The sequence below is a fragment of the Protopterus annectens genome, chromosome 9.part0, assembly GCF_019279795.1.
Source record: "Protopterus annectens isolate FY-2018-M chromosome 9.part0, PAN1.0, whole genome shotgun sequence".
Classification (NCBI taxonomy): Eukaryota; Metazoa; Chordata; order Ceratodontiformes; family Protopteridae; genus Protopterus; species Protopterus annectens.
The window spans coordinates 1085926676-1085944337 of record NC_056743.1 but is presented as its reverse complement, the minus strand read 5'-3'; the positions used below and the strand labels follow the sequence as shown (position 1 = coordinate 1085944337).

The 17662-nt window shown below is 40.4% G+C and overlaps 1 protein-coding gene across 1 annotated transcript in view; it reads right to left on the bottom strand.

Annotated features, from left to right (window-relative positions):
- The window catches only part of TARBP2 (TARBP2 subunit of RISC loading complex), a 272258-nt gene that overhangs the window by 107487 nt on the left and 147109 nt on the right, over nucleotides 1–17662 (bottom strand). Inside the window, exon 5 of the mRNA XM_044083924.1 lies at nucleotides 1609–1726. Within this exon, the coding sequence (XP_043939859.1) occupies nucleotides 1609–1726 (118 nt within the window). The remainder of the gene's footprint in view (nucleotides 1–1608; nucleotides 1727–17662) is intronic.

Here is a 17662-nt window from a genome sequence, read left to right as displayed (position 1 = left end):
AGAGCTTGTGATAGTGTTTAGTTCTAGGATTAATATATATGGTTCTAATGGGATGCTGAGTTTTTGCATTAGAAGAGTTTGTTGAGAAGTAGGGTAGTAATTGGTTAAGGTTGTTTATTGGATTGGGAGTACTGGTTTTGGATCTGGGATACTGAGAGCCTGGGAGATCTTGAAATTCATAGGCTGTGAAAATATGGATCGTGAACAGTGGTGGTATTAACCAGTAAAATGGCTTTGATGTAGCAGTAGTAGTAGTGAAGATTTGTGGGGGCATAGTGTTGAAATGTTTGTGTGGCTTGTTTATACCTAGAGAGAGGAGGGTTATTAATTAGTGTAGGGTTAAAGGCTGGAGAGACAGGGAGGGCTCTTAAATAGGTATAGTGTAAGAGGCTAGAGAGAGTGAGTAGTAGGGGTGGGTGCAATGAATGATAGGGGTAAGGCTGATTACATTCAGATGAGGGGGAGTGGCAAGGTAATTATAAATTTAGGACTACTGGGGGCGGGTGGAATATGGGGGCAGGGTGGGGCGTGGAGCAAGCCCATTAGGGCGAGCGGAGCAGGGCTAAACCAACCACCAGGTTTCTGCAGTGAGTGGGCTTGTTACCTTACAATTTAAAATAGGTTTTAACTGATACAGTACAAATTAATACATGTTTTAAGGGATATATTTACTCAAGTTTTCTTTTTAAGGGGTATTTTAACTGTGAATGTCACTCAATTTTATTAAAGATAAGCTAGTTTTAGTATGTAAATGCTTATCTGCACAGACTAGTATTACTGTGACATAAAACAAGGCAGAAAGGGTCTGAGTCTGCTTCTGGCCGTAAAAGTAAATATCTGGGCAATTAATGACACAATACAGCAGTCGGATTAACCTAGCAGCCAGCTTTTGGCCAGGGTAATGTGCCATTTTACTGTATGGGCAGTTGTGACTTATAAGGCATGCTATGGACCCAGTTCGGCTATAAGGTACAATAACTTGTAAAATAAGCAGAGTTTAACCTTAGGCAGCTTTCTTTTCACTAGGGCAAGGCAGATTAATTTCCAATAACATTTTTGCTTCAGTTACTCTACACCCAGAGCTGAGAAGAATAATATCCATTCTTCATTGTATTATATATATGTAATGCCACAAACTAGCAATTTGTTGTTTGTTTACAGCACAGGATTGCTAAAGTCTTCAGAATTTAGCACCTGACCGCAATTTTCAATCTTCAAAATCCACTTTCCCAATTCCCTCAGAAATGGGAAAATCTACAGCATCCCAGTGGAATGTTCACATTCCACAAGGACTCTACTACACCCAAATTAATCACTAAGGTGTAGCTTGCCACCAAAGTAGTACTAAATTCACTCATTACTTAGTACCTTAACCCTCGGTTTCTGAAAACTCAGAGTGAGGTGTGCCACTTATTTATTTATTTTAATAAGACTTAAACATCAAACAGATTACTTAAAGAAATAAACTCTGCGCATCTCAGCAGCTGAATAAATGTATAGTCACTGACGCTGCTGGCGCTGCCCGTGACAACACTTGAAAAAACAATCTTCCTGTTCTGCTTCACAAGAATGTTGCAGTCAACACATGGGAAAATAAAAGGTACACACCAATTTCCACAAATCTTTCCACCTTGCAGGTCATGGTAAACTCCTTCCTGTGAGCAGGGCCGGATTCCTGTGTGACCGTGTACTCTGGCAGTCGCCATCCCTTCTGTACAACCAGCTCCTGCAGAGAAAGAAAAAAAGAAAAGCAATGAGCTCAGCTTTCACTTTTGGTTTCTTTTAAAGATAATTTTGAATTCAAAGCCAGAGTGCAGAAAATGTCAGAGTTGAAGTCATTAACTAAAGAATTAAGAACCACCACCTAAGGATCAAATGAATACCAAAAGCCAATGAAAAAAAAAACAGGAACCATAGACAAAATTTACATAATACACCCTTATAACTCAGTCCTGGACCTATTCAAAACCTACTTGGCAAAACAAAACCCGCTGAAAATACTCAGATAAGCTCTCATGTAATGCTGGTAACTAACCTAAGCAAATAAACCACCTAAAAAACATACAGTTATATGTGATGTCAAACACAACTGACTCAAAACAGAAGGTGTACAGAATGTGTGTGCTAAGCAAAAGCTACTTCCGTGAGGTCCACTACTAAGAATTCATGAATCACAGCAGTCAAAATGTATTGTAGTGGGGTAGCAAAGTGCAAATGAAACCAAAATCTATCTGCATGAAATGCAAATTTTTGAAGATTCGACTCCACTTCCATTAAATTAACCACTGTATGGGATACAGAAAACTTCATCTGGCCCACCTGTTTTGCACTGCAGTAGGCTGCTAAAATCAGGATGTCTCTTCTTAACAAAATAAAAAAAAAAACATGGAACACAGTCATACACAACATCTAAAGTAAACCGTACTGAGAATTTCTAGGACGTGCACACTAACACTACTTGATCTAGTTAGTAGATGACTGACAGAGGAAAAACTAGAGATATTCCACCTAAGGAAACTGAACATTTCTCCCCAACATGATGCTTAATCTAACAGAAACATGCATACAGCAAAAATAACATCATTATATGCTAGAATGTTACAACACTTATCCTAATGACTACTGCTTACTTTTCATGAGTTTTAAATAACTTGTTCTCCCTTCCCCCTCTGTGTGATCTTCAGCTACAGTGCTCTGCTCTTTTTGGTGATACCCTGAGTCCTAAGGACAGAAGCTGCATTTCCAAATAATCCTCCAAATGGTGCTTCTATTATGGAACACTGCCAATACCGCCCCACCCAGGAATGGCAAGTTGGTATTGATTGCTGACTTTCACACTACTTGCTGGCTAGATTCTCCAGCATCAAAGCCAATGAGCAAACTCAGGTTGATTTTGACATAATCAGGGTCACATCTTTGTGCTACACAGCTAGCTCCTTAAATTATATATTTTTTTGCAGTCTCACTCATTGATCCACTGAGAAAATAACCTACAATCTGTAGGATTTACTGTTCCCCACCCCTCCAACTACTACCTCTCAAGGTGGACTCATCAACCTAAGTCTAGCTACTTCCCTCCCACTTAGGACCTGAGGAGTGGCCACTGTGCTTCTGTGCAAGCAAGAAAGGGTATCGAAGTGATACTTCTTTTTTTTTTTTTTTAAATTAAAGCTCCTGTCATGTTGTGACCTTCAACATCTTTTGCAATGCCACCCTACTTATAGTGAATGACAGTCAATAGCCACGGAGCAACAACCACCAATGAGGGATGTCTGTGGGATCCTCAATGCCTCTTGTGTACAGCAGACAACAATGGACCTTGCTTTATCAGCCCCAATAAGCAGGAGCAGCACTACAATATTGCCAGTCTAGCAGGCTACATTTTCTAGAAAGATAAATTACATACATTGAAATAACTGGTAGGGAAGGTGGACTGAGCTCTTTTACTGGTTTAGAGTGTGAAAAAAGAGCAAGAAACAATCACAGAAAAAGAAAAACAACACTTGCCACAAGTGACAGTCTGTAGTCTGTCCCTCCCAGTACAAAAGAAGTATTCTATGAGTGCATGTTAACTAAACAATGATTCCATGAATATCTGTTAATTACTCTGTCTAGGTTATACAGTTTGCAAGGCAGCCTTGGAAAAATATTTTTCAAAATAAACTTGAAATAACATACATATGATTAATCAGTTTCACCATGCTGATAAAAATCACCCTGATTTGTCAAAAAATGCTGCAGTACCACAGAAAGTTTCGGAAGGCAAGGACTCTGTCCTAACTACTAAACTAGTGGATATGCTGCACCCTCTAGTTAACCAATATTTTCCCCGCATTCCTACATTCTCCTAAAATTACTTTACATTTGCCCCATGTACTACTTGTACTCCACCACGGTTTTACAACGTTCTCAGAATAGCAATTTCAATAGTCTACAATTATCTTGGGGGGGATTTACTCACATCGGTTTGAGAATTCCTCCCCATCTATTCAAATTGTTATTGTGGATTCCAGCAGAACTCCTTCTGTGAATGACATTGACTTCATAGACTTTTTTTTTTGTTTGTTTTGTTTGCTTTTCAGAAATACTTAAATGTTCTAATCATCTCTCCCTTTTCTTCTTTACTACAGGTGTTCACCTTTAACGCATTTAGTTTATGGGACGAGGAAGTGATGGGTAGGTATGATGTTAAGCAAAGGAATGCAGGGGGTCAGATGGTAGTGGATTTTGCGAAAAGGATGGACATGGCTGTGATGAATACGTATTTTAACAAGACGGAGGTGCATAGGGTGACATACAAGAGTGGAGGAAGATGCACACAGGGGGATTATATCTTATGTAGAAGGGCCAAATCTGAAGGAGATTGGAGACTGTAAAGTGGTGGCAGGGGAAAGTGCAGTTAGGCAGCATAGGATGGTGGTTTGTAGGATGACATTGGTGATCAAGAAGAGGAGGAGGATGAGTGTGAGGGCAGCACCAAGGATCAAATGGTGGAAATTGAAAAAGGGTAATTGTGTGGTGATGTTCAGGGAAGAGTTAAGACAGGCACTGGGTGGCAGTGAAGAGCTACGGAATGGCTGGGTAACTACAGCAGAGCTAGTAAGAGAGATGGCTAGAAGGGTGCTTGGTGTGACATCTGGAAAGAGGAAGTAGGACAAGGAGACCTGGTGGTGGAATGAAGAAGTACAGGAGAGTATACAGAGAAAGAAGATGGCGAAGAAGAAGTGGGATTGTCAAAGAGATGAAGAAAGTAGACAGGAGTATAAGGAGATGAGGTGCATGGCAAAGAGAGAGGTGGTGAAGGCTAAGGATAAGGCATATGAAGAGTTGTATAAAAGGTTGGACACTAAGGAGGGAGAAAAGGACCTGTACCGATTGGCTAGACAGAGGGACCGAGCTAGTAAAGATGTGCAGCAGGTAAGGGTGATAAAGGATAATGAGGGAAACATACTCACAAGCGAGGAGAGTGTGTTGAGCAGATGGAAAGAGTACTTTGAGGGGTTGATGAATGAAGAGAATGAGAGCGAGAGAAGGTTGGATGATGTGCGAATAGTGAATCATGAAGTGCAGTGGATTAGCAAGGAGGAAGTAAGGATAGCTATGAAGAGGATGAAGAAATGAAAGGCTGTTGGTCCAAATGACATACCTGTGGAAGCATGGAGGTGTTTAGGTGAAATGGCAGTGGAGTTTTTAACTAGGTTGTTTAATGGAATCTTGGAAAGTGAGAGGATGCCTGAGGTATGGAGAAAAAGTGTTTTGGTACCGATTTTTAAGAATAAGGGTGATGTGCAGAGCTGTAGTAACTACAAAGGGATTAAACTGATCAGTCACAGCATGAAGTTATGGGAAAGAGTAGTGGAAGCTAGGTTAAGAAGGGAGGTGATGATTAGTGATCAGCAGTATGGTTTCATGCCAGGAAAGAGCACTACAGATGCGATGTTTGCTCTGAGAGTGTTGATGGAGAAGTACAGAGAAGGTCAGAAGGAGTTGCATTGTCTTTGTGGATTTAGAGAAAGCATATGACAGGGTGCCTAGAGAGGAGCTGTGGTATTGTATGAGGAAGTCGGGAGTGTCAGAAGTATGTAAGAGTGGTACAAGATATGTACGAGGGTAGTGTGACAGCGGTGAGGTCTGTGGTGGGAGTGACGGATGCGTTTAAGGTGGAGGTGGGATTACATCAAGGATCAGCTCTGAGCCCTTTCTTATTTGCAATGGTGATGGACAGGTTGACAGACGAGATAAGACAGGAGTTCCCATGGACTATGATGTTTGCAGATGACATTGTGATCTGTAGTGAGAGTAGGGAACAGGTGGAGGAGACCCTGGAGAGGTGGAGATATGCTCTAGAGAGAAGATGAATGAAGGTCAGCAGGACTAAGACAGAATATATGTGTGTGAACGAGAGGAAGGATAGAGGAATGGTGAGGATGCAGAGAGTAGAGGTGGCAAAGGTGAATGAGTTTAAGTACTTGGGATCAACAGTTCAGAATAATGGTGAGTGTGGAAGAGAGGTGAAGAAGAGAGTACAGGCAGGATGGAGTGGGTGGAGAAGAGTGTCAGGAGTAATTTGTGACAGACGAGTACCAGTAAGAGTGAAAGGGAAGGTCTACAAGAGGGTAGTGAGACCAGCTATGTTATACGGGTTGGAGACGGTGACAAAAAGGCAGGAGTCAGAGCTTGACGTGGCAGAGTTGAAGATGTTAAGATTTGCACTGGGTGTGACGAGGATGGACAGGATTAGGAATAAGTATATTAGAGGGTCAGTTCAGGTTGGAAGGTTTGGAGACAAAGCCAGAGAGGCAAGATTACGGTGGTTTGGACATGTGCTGAGGAGGGATGCAGAGTATATTGGGAAAAAAGATGCTAAGGATGAAGCTGCCAGGTAACAGGAAAAGAGGAAGGGCTACGATAAGGTTTATGGATGTGGTGAGAGAGGATATGCAGGTGGTTGGTGTGACAGAGCAAGATGCAGAGGACAGGAGGAAATGGAAGCAGTTGATCTGCTGTGGCGACCCCTAACAGGAGCAGCCGAAAGAAGAAGAAGAAGAGTTTATGCTTTGCATTGCTGAACTGCACTACTTGTATTGCTATTCTTTACAAAATCTCCATAAAATCTAGATCTCTACAGATGTGGAGTCTCCATAACTATAAAGAGTAATCTAAAAGTGTCCTCACCACTTTCTGCATAGAGTAACAGCTTCCCTTTTCTACTGGTACTGCCTGTCCATTTGTATTTCACAGGTTACATTATTCAATTTATTCATTTACACCTCCTTTCCTGTCACAACAATTTCTGTATTTTCTTTAATACAATTTCCCAAGTTTATATTTTATTATACAAGTTCAAATCTACATTTCCATATCATCCTTAAAGTTAAAAATATCTTAGTCATTGCTTGTATTGCAATTTTATTCATATATATATATATATATATATATATATATATATATATATATATACATACACAGCCTCCATATAATATCATATTCATATATATTCTCCTAAAATGTGTGCACTGTTTTTAAACTTTTCCCAAAACCCTACTAAAATCTCTTTGGAGATGCTAAATATCAATGCTTTTCTGAAATTACTTGACCTTTCTCTATTAACTTTGTCTTTTCAATCTTTAATTTGTCATAAGTCTGTCAATGACTTCAGCAGTATTTCATGTCAATGACAACTCATTCGTGTAAATGTAATCTTTCACTTTTTCACATTCTTCCCTCCTTATTCCATTCTTTTTCTTCTTCTTCCTTGTTTACTCACATCTTTTTCTTTTGCTTTCTTCTGATCCCATTTTTACTTCCCATTTCTCTTTTTCTCTGCCATTCTTCCCTTCATTTATATTCTCCTTTGTTGTCCTACCATATTTTATCACTCTCTTTCCTTAACCCCCCCCTCCCCGCCATTTTTATATGTTGGTATTATTGTTACTGTAATACTTAGGGTCAAATGTTTATGGCTGCTGATTTACTATTTCACATGTTGAACTGTTTTTGTTTTTCTTTTTTACTGTTTTTTTTTTACCCTCAGGGCTGAGCTTGAAATAGATCCCTTTGGATCAGTGCTATACCTCAGTTAACAAATCTAATTAAAGTTTCTATGTGTCAAAAACCATATTTGTTAGATTCTTCAACTTTACATACTTCATTCTTGTACCTTACACTCTTACTGTCCCTTCACGGGTAATTTATTTAACAGTAATCTTCACAAAGTTCTAAGTCTCCCAAACTCCTTTAAATTTTATTTTGAGTTTACATTTTAAAAAATGCATCTTCAGTTATAGTCCACAATGCAGCCAAAAAATAGCATAATGATGATACAATAAGTTTCAACTGGAATATTTTACAAGAGAGAAGGCCAAAGCTTAAACTAACAAAGAATGCATTACAAAACATTAGACTTGATTACTACAGGTCACATTGAACAATGCAGTTTCTATTGACAGAAGGTATGAATCTTAAGAAGCTATATAAAATGATGAGGATAGGTAGGAAAATTAGAAGAAAAAAACAAAGCCAGAGAAAGACAGACTTCAAATGCAGTAAGGAAAGATAATACATTAGTGTTAAAGGGTAGGAGATTAATGAAGAGAGATGCAATGTGGAAAAACAAACATATATGCAGACCTTACAGGTGAAAAGATCAAACAAGGATAACTTGTGAAATATGGCAGAGAGAAAATGATGAAAAAGAACAAAAAAAAAAAAGAAGAAAGTGAAGACAGACATTAATGCTGGTGTTAAAGAGACAGAGTCAAAATGATATTTAAGAGAAGACTAGAGAAGGCAACAAATGGTGATAATGCAGATGAAAGTGTGCAGATAGTGCTATAAGTAAATCTGCAATTCAGCAAAGCAAACTTAGAACCATCACAAAGTATGACGTAAGGAACTCCAATGAGTGAGGATCCACTATGGTCACAGATAGATCCTCTGAGCTTGGAATTCACACCTGGTTTGGACTAAACTACATACTAAATTAAAAAAAAAGAAAAACAGATTTTTCTAAAGCTAACATTTTAAATGAAAGTATTACCAAGGGGTAATAAACATGAGGTGGTAGCATTCACATTACAACATCTAGATTTAGGACCAAGAAACACAACTTACAACAGAATTGAGAAGAAATGTTAGATCTTGAGCTTCACTTTTTAAGATTATCAGAACAAAGGCTGCAGGGCAGATAGAAGCACACTAGTATATGGAGTGATAAACTGGAAGTGAACAGAAAGTTAATCCACTTAAAGACTATCTCGAGAAAGAAAGCAACTTTGTTTGTTCTCCAGACGATCTTGACAGTGGCAAATTGATCAGCCAAGTTTTTTAGGGAGAATGACAATCTTTAGCCAACCTCTATATCTACTCAAATATGTTTTATATCACAAAAGTGTGAACCATCCACTCAGCTTTTCACAAAAAGGGTTGCCTTTATTAGAGAAAGGCTGCTTCTTTGCATCTCAATGGTGGACGTGCCTGTCAAGATTTGGGACTTTGTGTACTGCAGGAAACAGTACTATAACCCAGCTCATCTGACAAACCTGGGCAGTTCTCCAGAGTGGCTCCCCCTCATACCAAAGTTGAGGGTCAAAGAAAAAAAGAAAGTCCTCTCTTCAAGTAAGCACATTGTTGCAGTTAGTAGAACACAAGTGTCACCACAAGTGAATCTACAAAATTGGCATTCATTTATGAAGGCTTGACATCCCTATGGTTTCATAAATGAATGTTGGTACTACAGTTCCCCCACCTGCTGATCTCATTCTTCTAAAGTTTTGCACCTAGGGCAGTCGCCCCCTTTGCCCCACCCTAACTACAGCTCTGACAGGAAGTTTCAAGTTCCCCCTTATGAACTGTTCACATCTAGGACTTCAACCATGCATCCTACAACTTGTTGGTTGGATCTACATCTTTCTAGGTTAGTTACTACCTGCTTAGATGTACTGGGTCCAGTTGTTTATAAGATTATGGGGTCTGTTCTTCCATCAGTTTTAAAGGAAGTCACGATTATCCTGGTCTTTAAGAAACCTTCCTTGGACTTCTACTGTCATGACAATTTCTGGCTTAATATTAATCTTTTTTACGCCAAGTTATTCAGAAGGTCAGTTAAGGTCAGTTAAGCAGTGTGTGAATCACATCCTGTTTTCTCACTAACAATCATGGCTTTGACACTGCCTTCATAAGGGTACTAAACTATCACTTTATTGCAAGTGGACACAGAAATAATGGTCACATTTACTACTTGTCCTGCTTGATCCCTCTCCATAGCATCTGACATACTACTAGCTCAAGTGAGTATCTTTGTTCTTTCTAACAAACATTTTCTACTGTTATAAACTAATTTGCATTCTACATATCAGACATACCTAGAAAGTAACTCTAGGTCTTAACGTGGATGATAATAATCTGTCTATAGATCAATGAACGACTAAAGAACTCAAGTTCTCCACAAGGAAAGAGACAAAGCATGGGGCCTTCCTGTTACTAAAAAAACAAACAATGATTCACATTTCTTGGAAACTTACCTAAAATAGGCACCTGCCACTGTAAATCCAGGTTCCTAAAAACTGCCAAAATCTCTCTCCAAGACAACCAAAAAAAGTAATGAAAACTAGTAAAACAAGTAACAGGGCAAATTCCACATACAGCACCCCCCACCAAGATACTGTAACAACTCAATAAACTAAACTCCTCTAGGTGTTTTAAGAGAATTCTCCTCTTTCTCTATTCACCTTGCTATCACTTACCAAGAACAGCAACCCATCATTCAGACCTAGACCATCCTTATATCAATTTCAAAAGAATGAAATCTAAAGAATTTCAATCGCTATAAAAATACTGATGCCCCCATAGCAGAGAGTCTCTACCCCTGCTTCATCAGCCTTTGGCAGGAACATATTCTCCAGCCTCTAACACAGCTCTACAATCTCTGCCTCAATAACATACGCCTAAACAATGGATGGCTGCAACTGTTAAAACCAACAACAACGTCAACTAAGCCATCTAAAGCCAATGATTTCTGCTCTTATAGGTTCATAGGACAATACTAGGCTATTGGCTCAGAGGCCCTTATAAGCCTAGGCAAGGATTTCACCCATGTTCTCACAAAGTCAGCACCTGTTTCCCCTGTCCAGCAGGGATACAGGTGAGATCTCAGGGGTGTATTTTCTGTTTCCCATCCAGTCCAGGTTCCTCTTAAACAGGGCTTGTGAGGTATTCTGCTTGACATGGAGAGGGAGTCTATTCCACATATAGGGGAGTTTTTGGGACACAAATCTATCCTGCCAACAAATTCTATTAATGTCATAAGACCAGGTTGAGACCTTGCATGTGGGTTGCATGAGTGGGGTTTGACTTACGGATATCCAGCAACTCCATCAAGGCTGGGTCTGCGACGGCCTTGTATGCCAGACACAGGTCACCTCTGAGAAGTCTGTACAAGACTGAGTAGAGGGACAGGGCTTTTAGACTATCTGTATAGGATAGGTGTTTGAGACCCTGGATTTTCCTGGTTGGGAACCTCTGTGGTCTCTCCAGCTGCTGCATGTACTTGGCAAGGTACATGCCAAAGGGGGGCACTGTACTCAATAGTGCGTCTAATAAGGGAGGAGTACAGGGATGTTATGACCTCCTTGTTCCTGGATGAAATACCCTTACTTATGACGTGGGCCATATACAAAGCCTTCCATACAACGGGGGCAACGTGGTGGTCAAAAGTCATGTTGCTATCAACCTGGTTGCCCAAGTCTCTCATGATTGATTGTGTGCTTAGTACATGGCTATTAATGTGACAATTAGTGGGGACACCATTTTCCCCAAAAGGGGATATTGATGCATTTCTTACATTCAGTGTAAGGCCACGCTTCTGGCACCAGTCAGTTTGGGTAAGGCCCTCTTGGAGGATGTTCACTTCACTAGAGGAATTTAAGACAGTGCCCAGCTTGCAGTCATCTGCAAACTTGGTCAGCCACAGATCACTGCTTTGGCTTGCACCTCAGAAGAGTATATCCTAAACAGTAGAGGCTCCAAGACCGATTCTTGGGGGACGCCGCTCGTTATGGGTCTACTACTACAGGTGGCTTTCCCCTATTTTGACTGAGTAGCTTCCATCAGTTAGCTACCCATCTGGTAAAATAATGGTTGATGCCTAGCTTGGAGAATATATATTATGCCCGAGTGGGGGATAATGTCGAAGGTGTTGGCTAGGTCAAGGTAGTTGGTGTGCACCAATTTCCCCTCGTCCAGGGCTTTGGTGATTGTTCTACAGTCAATCAAGTTTAACAGCCATGATCGCCCTTTGACAAAATCAAACTGTGTGGGGTCAAGCATATGATGTTCAAAGCCAATGTTCTTGTTCATAAGGTCCATGATAATGCATTCCATGGCCTTGCAGACCAGGCTAGTTAGGCTGATGGACCTATCGCCTGGGTCAATGGACGTTCCACCTTTATGTACAGGGATGACAGTGGCTGTCCTCCATTTGTCTGGGACAAAGTCGGTGGTCAGGCCTTGGTTGAATAGGGTAGAGGTGCCTAATGGTGCTTACAGCTCTTGCCCGAGTTCATGTAGGATGCAGCCAGGGATGTTGTCGGGTCCCATGGAGGTTGCAGTTTTTGCCTTTGAAAGGGCATTAAAGACCTGCTCCTGGTGCTGAGGGGAGGGGGACAGGTGCTGGGGATGTCCTGGGTTTACTGATGGGGACAGGGGTGAAGTTTTCAATAAACCTGTCTGCTATCAGGTTGGCTATATCTGCGACTTTTGTGTATGTGGTGTTCTTTACCACCAGTTCAGAGCAGATTTGGGTGCTACCTTTGAGATTGCGGACATATGTGAAGAAGGCCTAGTGATTGTGCTTAATGGATATAGCCTATTTCAACTCAAGTTTGTCGGAACAAGCAAATAAGGTCACTAGTGAATTTCTCTAAGACTAAGGAGAGATTGCTTCCAACTTGGCACCTGCTCCTTCTTGGTCCTGGACAGCAATTTATTCCCTTTTATTATAGAATCTGTTTATTGCTGCTGTCCACCAGATAGGTTTATTCTTCCTTGAGGAATATGATTTGGTTCTTTCAGGTATTGCTGAGTCCATGCACGTATGTAGGTGCTCATATAGTTTTATGGTGTAAGCTTGGACATTAGTGCTAGTTTCAGCTGAAGGGATGGTGACTGCGAAGCTGCTTATACCTACTCTCAGGAGGTTGTAGTCAGCTTTAGAAAAGTCTTTTTGTTTGACCCTGGTCGGGGGGGGGGGCGGTCAGAAAATGATCACTTTATGGTCAGATCTTATGATGGAGGATGACACTGCAGGGGTGCCACAGTGGCTACTCATATTGGTTATTACCAGGTCCAGAACATTTTCACCTCTCATGGGGGTGTTGATCACTTGATCCAATGTATTCGCATTGACAAAGTCAAGGAATCTCTGGGCATTCGTGTCTGAGCTAGAATAGTTCTTCCACTCAATGGTTGGGTAGTTAAAATTGCCCACGATCAGGGCAGAGGGGTGAATCTTGATGGATTCATGCAAGTCCTGATAGGTGGAGTGGGCGTCCTGAGTCATGGTTGGGGTCTGTAGCTAGCTATGATTTGAATAGGTGTTTTGTCAACAGTTAACTGCACCTGGAGTGTCTCCTGTGCGTCATACTGTCTGACCCAGCCTAGAGGTGTGTATATCTTTGATAAATATTAAAACTCCATCTCCTTTGGCTTTGTAGCCCTTCATTTGGGGGTCTAAAAGTATGGTAGGACGAGTAACCTAGTAAGGCTAGGGTGCTCTCCGCAGGTTTGAACCAGGTTTCAGTGACTGCATAAATGCCAGCATCTTCCAAGGTGAGGAATGCTTGCAATTAATGCAGTTTCATGTTAAGCCTCCTAGCATTTAGCAGCATGACCTTTAAATTTTGTTAGAAGAATTTTTCACATTGGTAATTTTGTCCTCATGACTTTGCCTAAAAAAGGCACTATGGGGGAGGCATGAGCCTTTGCCAGAAGCCTGAAGCCCAATGGAGACAGTGGTCTGTCAATCATGTCCTCCCAGGCTGTCAGGTACTGGATCAATTTAGAATCACGCCAGAAACTGTTATTTAAATTAACTCATTTAGCCTGGAGCAGCTCAGAAAAAGCTGCCTGCTTAATTCCACCATAGGAACAACAGTGCAGCCTGAGCTCATTTTCAGAAAATCCATTTCTAATACTATACAGAAAACAAGTGTTCATAACTCTAATTGTAAGAGCTAGACTAAAAATGCAAATGCAAAAGTTGTTCAGCAGACACTGACCTTTCCAACAGTGCAAATGTTGATAGTGCATATCAAAGTCATTATTAAATATTTGGCAAGGAATGTTGATATTGTGCATATTTGTTACCTTTTTGATAAAACAACGCACAATATCTTGGTCAATCTACCATATTTATCCATACAATTTGTATTTAATTTGTTAGTATGAATGTCAGCTTTAAAATGATACCTTAACCATTACTATTGGATGCTCATTTATGGAGATATTCACAGAAATATGATTAATATAATATTTCTCATAACTGATAAATACACAAAGCATAATATCTCATCACCTGTAACAGACAGAGCCTACATATCAGTGTAGAAGTTGTGCGTCTCAATGTCAACTTCAAAATGATGCATCATTTGTGTCATCACCATGCTCCCTTGCAAAGATATGGGCATAATAATGAGAAGTAGTTCCTCTGTGGCGACCCCTAACCTGGAAAAGCCGAAAGAACAACAACAACATTGAAAATGTATAATTTTCATAATCCTACAAGACTAAACACACTGTGATATCTGTAGATGTGTATAGTGCACAGACATAGTTCTTTTACCATGTTGTAAGGAGTAACATTGTCTTCAAAATGAGCTAATCCTTGGCACACTGACATGCTCCCTTGCAAAGTTATTTTCCAAAATATGAAAAAAAAATCATAATTTCCATAACCTAAGTTCGAAACAAACTTTGATATCTGCACAAGTGTACAACATATAGGGACATTTCTATTACTATGTTGGAACTAGCAATACTGTCTTCAAAATGAGATATTACTTAGCACATTATGATTCTCCCATGCAAAGTTATTTACCAAAAATATGAAAAAAAATCATAATTTCCATAAAAAAGTCTGAAACTTTGATATCTGCAAATGTGTACAACATACAGGCACAATTCTTTTACCATGTTGGAACTATCAATGCTGTCTTCAAAATGAGGTATTACTTAGCACATTAAGATTCTCTCTTGCGAAGTTATTTACCAAAATATGAAACAAAAATCATAATTTCCATACTTAAGTCTGAAACAAACTTTGATATTTGTACATGTGTACAACATACAGGGACAGTTATTTTACCATGTTGGAACTAACAACACTGTCTTCAAAATGAGGTATTACTTAGCACATTCAGATGCTCCCTCGCAAAGTTATTTACCAAAATATGAAAAAAAAAATGTTTCCATAACCTGAGTCATAACAAAACTGATATCTGTACATGTGTACAGCATTCAGAGCCAGTTGTTTTACCATGTAGACACATATGACTGAATTCTTGGTGTAGCCAACATACTGCTGAATGGGTACATGTAAAGAGAAAAAATAAGGTAAGGACCGCCACTCCACTAATGAACCCAGGACAGGCACGGGACTTCAGTTCTCCTGGTCATGAAGCCATCTCAGTGTCAGAAGGTGGACGAACCTGTACAGGAAAGAAAATGCAAACAGATTACTACTGATGTTTGACAGATGTATTGGAAGACTACATATATATGTATATTATATGCATTACCTGGTTAGCCCATACAAATCTTCCATCCTATCCACAGGGGCAGTATTCTTTGCATGAGATACATAACTGGTGATGACGCTGCAGAGGTACATACCTACTACCCGTGAAAACACCAAATTACACACAACGACTGACAAGGGGGCACAGAAAGGGCACATGTAAATGGAAAAAGCAGGGTAAGGACCGCCACTCCACTAATATGCTGAGGACAGGGATGGGGCTTCAGGTCATGGGCATCTGAAGTGTCCCATATCGGTGCTGGCTACCCACTCAGACTGCTGGTAGCAGCAAAAACTCCCGATTGCATGCACTGCCAGCACTCTACCTTACCTCTGCCTTTTCCATTTACATGTGTCCTTTCGGCAATGGCCATAAGGAGCGAAAGGGAGGAGCTAATGTAAACCCTCTTGCCCTGACCTACATACAGTTACTACTCTGACCTACATACATTTACTACACCTGAAGGGAGGGAGACTGAGTGGAGAGCTACACCAAGACAACATGTGAAAAGACAAAGACTGACCCAGGCTTTGTCTTTTTGAAGGTGTCCTTTCCCGCAGGGAAACACTGCATTACAGTGGCAACCCCAAGGCCAAGCTTACCTAGGACAGCAGCACTATGGGACTGAGCTGAAGAATCTCCAAGTTCCCAAACTGCAATCCAGATGGATCATAAGATCCATGGTGGCTGGGTATGCACCCCCACCCCGTGATGCATCCACCACCACAAGATTCTGATGGGACAGCTAAGGGGTGAGGGACGGAAGTAACTTACTAATTGCTGCCCTGACCTTCATACGTTTACTAAAATCTTGGTAGAACAGGGTTTCTGTTACTATGCATTTCTCTAAGGAATATGAAATCTAGTCCGTTACTTAGCAACTTCAGTCCGTTTTATGAGGAACACCCAAACATATGGAAAATCAGTCCCCATACGACCCTTCAGTACTCTAACAGCTGAAAGGTTTAAATGTAATATAAGAACAAGACTATAATCAGTAACTTGACAATATGACTTAACAGTTCAAAATGCACAGGAAATATTGTAAGTAAAAAAGTAAAATAAGAACAAAACTATAATCAGTAACTCAACAAAAAGTAAACAATGTAAAATATATTCTTCCACATACATCCACATTTGTGACATTTCTTGACATTATACAAACGACAGAAAGAAAGTGGTGGTGGTGGTGTTGGTGAGGGGTGGATTGCAATGACTCCGAGTGGATAAAATGCCAAATCTGACTTGTGCATTCATCAATGTGATAACTTCTACTTATGTGAATAACTGTGATAGCTCCTGACAGTTTTGCCTGAAAGGTGGTAATGACTCAGTGCTATATTGTAACTGCACTGTGATAATGACCTGCAAAGTTATGCATGCACAGACACGTGATAATTGCTGCACATAGCATAGGCATTCATTATATTACCTTGTGCAGCTGTTATGTAACACAGACTCATTATCATCACTAAGAAGAAAACCTGAGTAATTCAGTAAAATAGCATAACATTCAGATATTGAGCCCTTTTTCCCAGCTGAATTCCACAAATGACTGCTAAAGCCATGAAAAAAGCCCAAACATATGGTAGCTCCATGCTTGAAATAGTCAGCAAGTAAGTCAGGAGACATCTATACCTAACCAGGCATATTCAACTGGAATGTCCACAAAGGTTCCTCACTAAAGGAATAGACTGCATAAGTAAAATGTCCTATGCAGACTGCCTCAAGGCACTATCCCTGCATTCTGTCTCCTTGTCTCCTACAGGCTGTTGAGGATAGATCTATGCCTGGCATACAGGGCATTGTCAGACCCCACTTTATGGTCATGCATATCCACAAAACAAACCGCACCAGAATTACCTGTTCTAAAGACTTAAACCTTGCCTGTGATATAAATAGGACATACAGGTATATATTTCAGAGACTACCCGGCCTCTGGAACAGGCTGTCCATCTATGTGAAGCAGAGCTCTTCCCTAACCACATTCAACTGTAACTTGGAAAATTTGATGGGGAAATAGAACTTTATCCCTGGCTTGGCACTTGTGGCTCTAATAGACACAAGCAACCTGTAAACAGTTCATGTCCCAGGCCCCTGCATGTAAATGTTTCATCTCCCAAGCCCCTGTTTACACTCATCAAAGATACTAGAACTTGTCAGAGATTTGGGATGCATAGGTTTAAAAAAGCCCTTGTGGTTGTTAGCCCAGTAAACCCCTATGAACCAAAAAGCAAGTTAACCTTGATGAGAAACAATACTATTCTGATGTACAAAACAACCACAGATATAACTCCAGGTTATCCATTAAACACATATCTCAGTCAGCAACAATGTCCTTCACCCTTGTCTCAATAACTGCCCCCTCC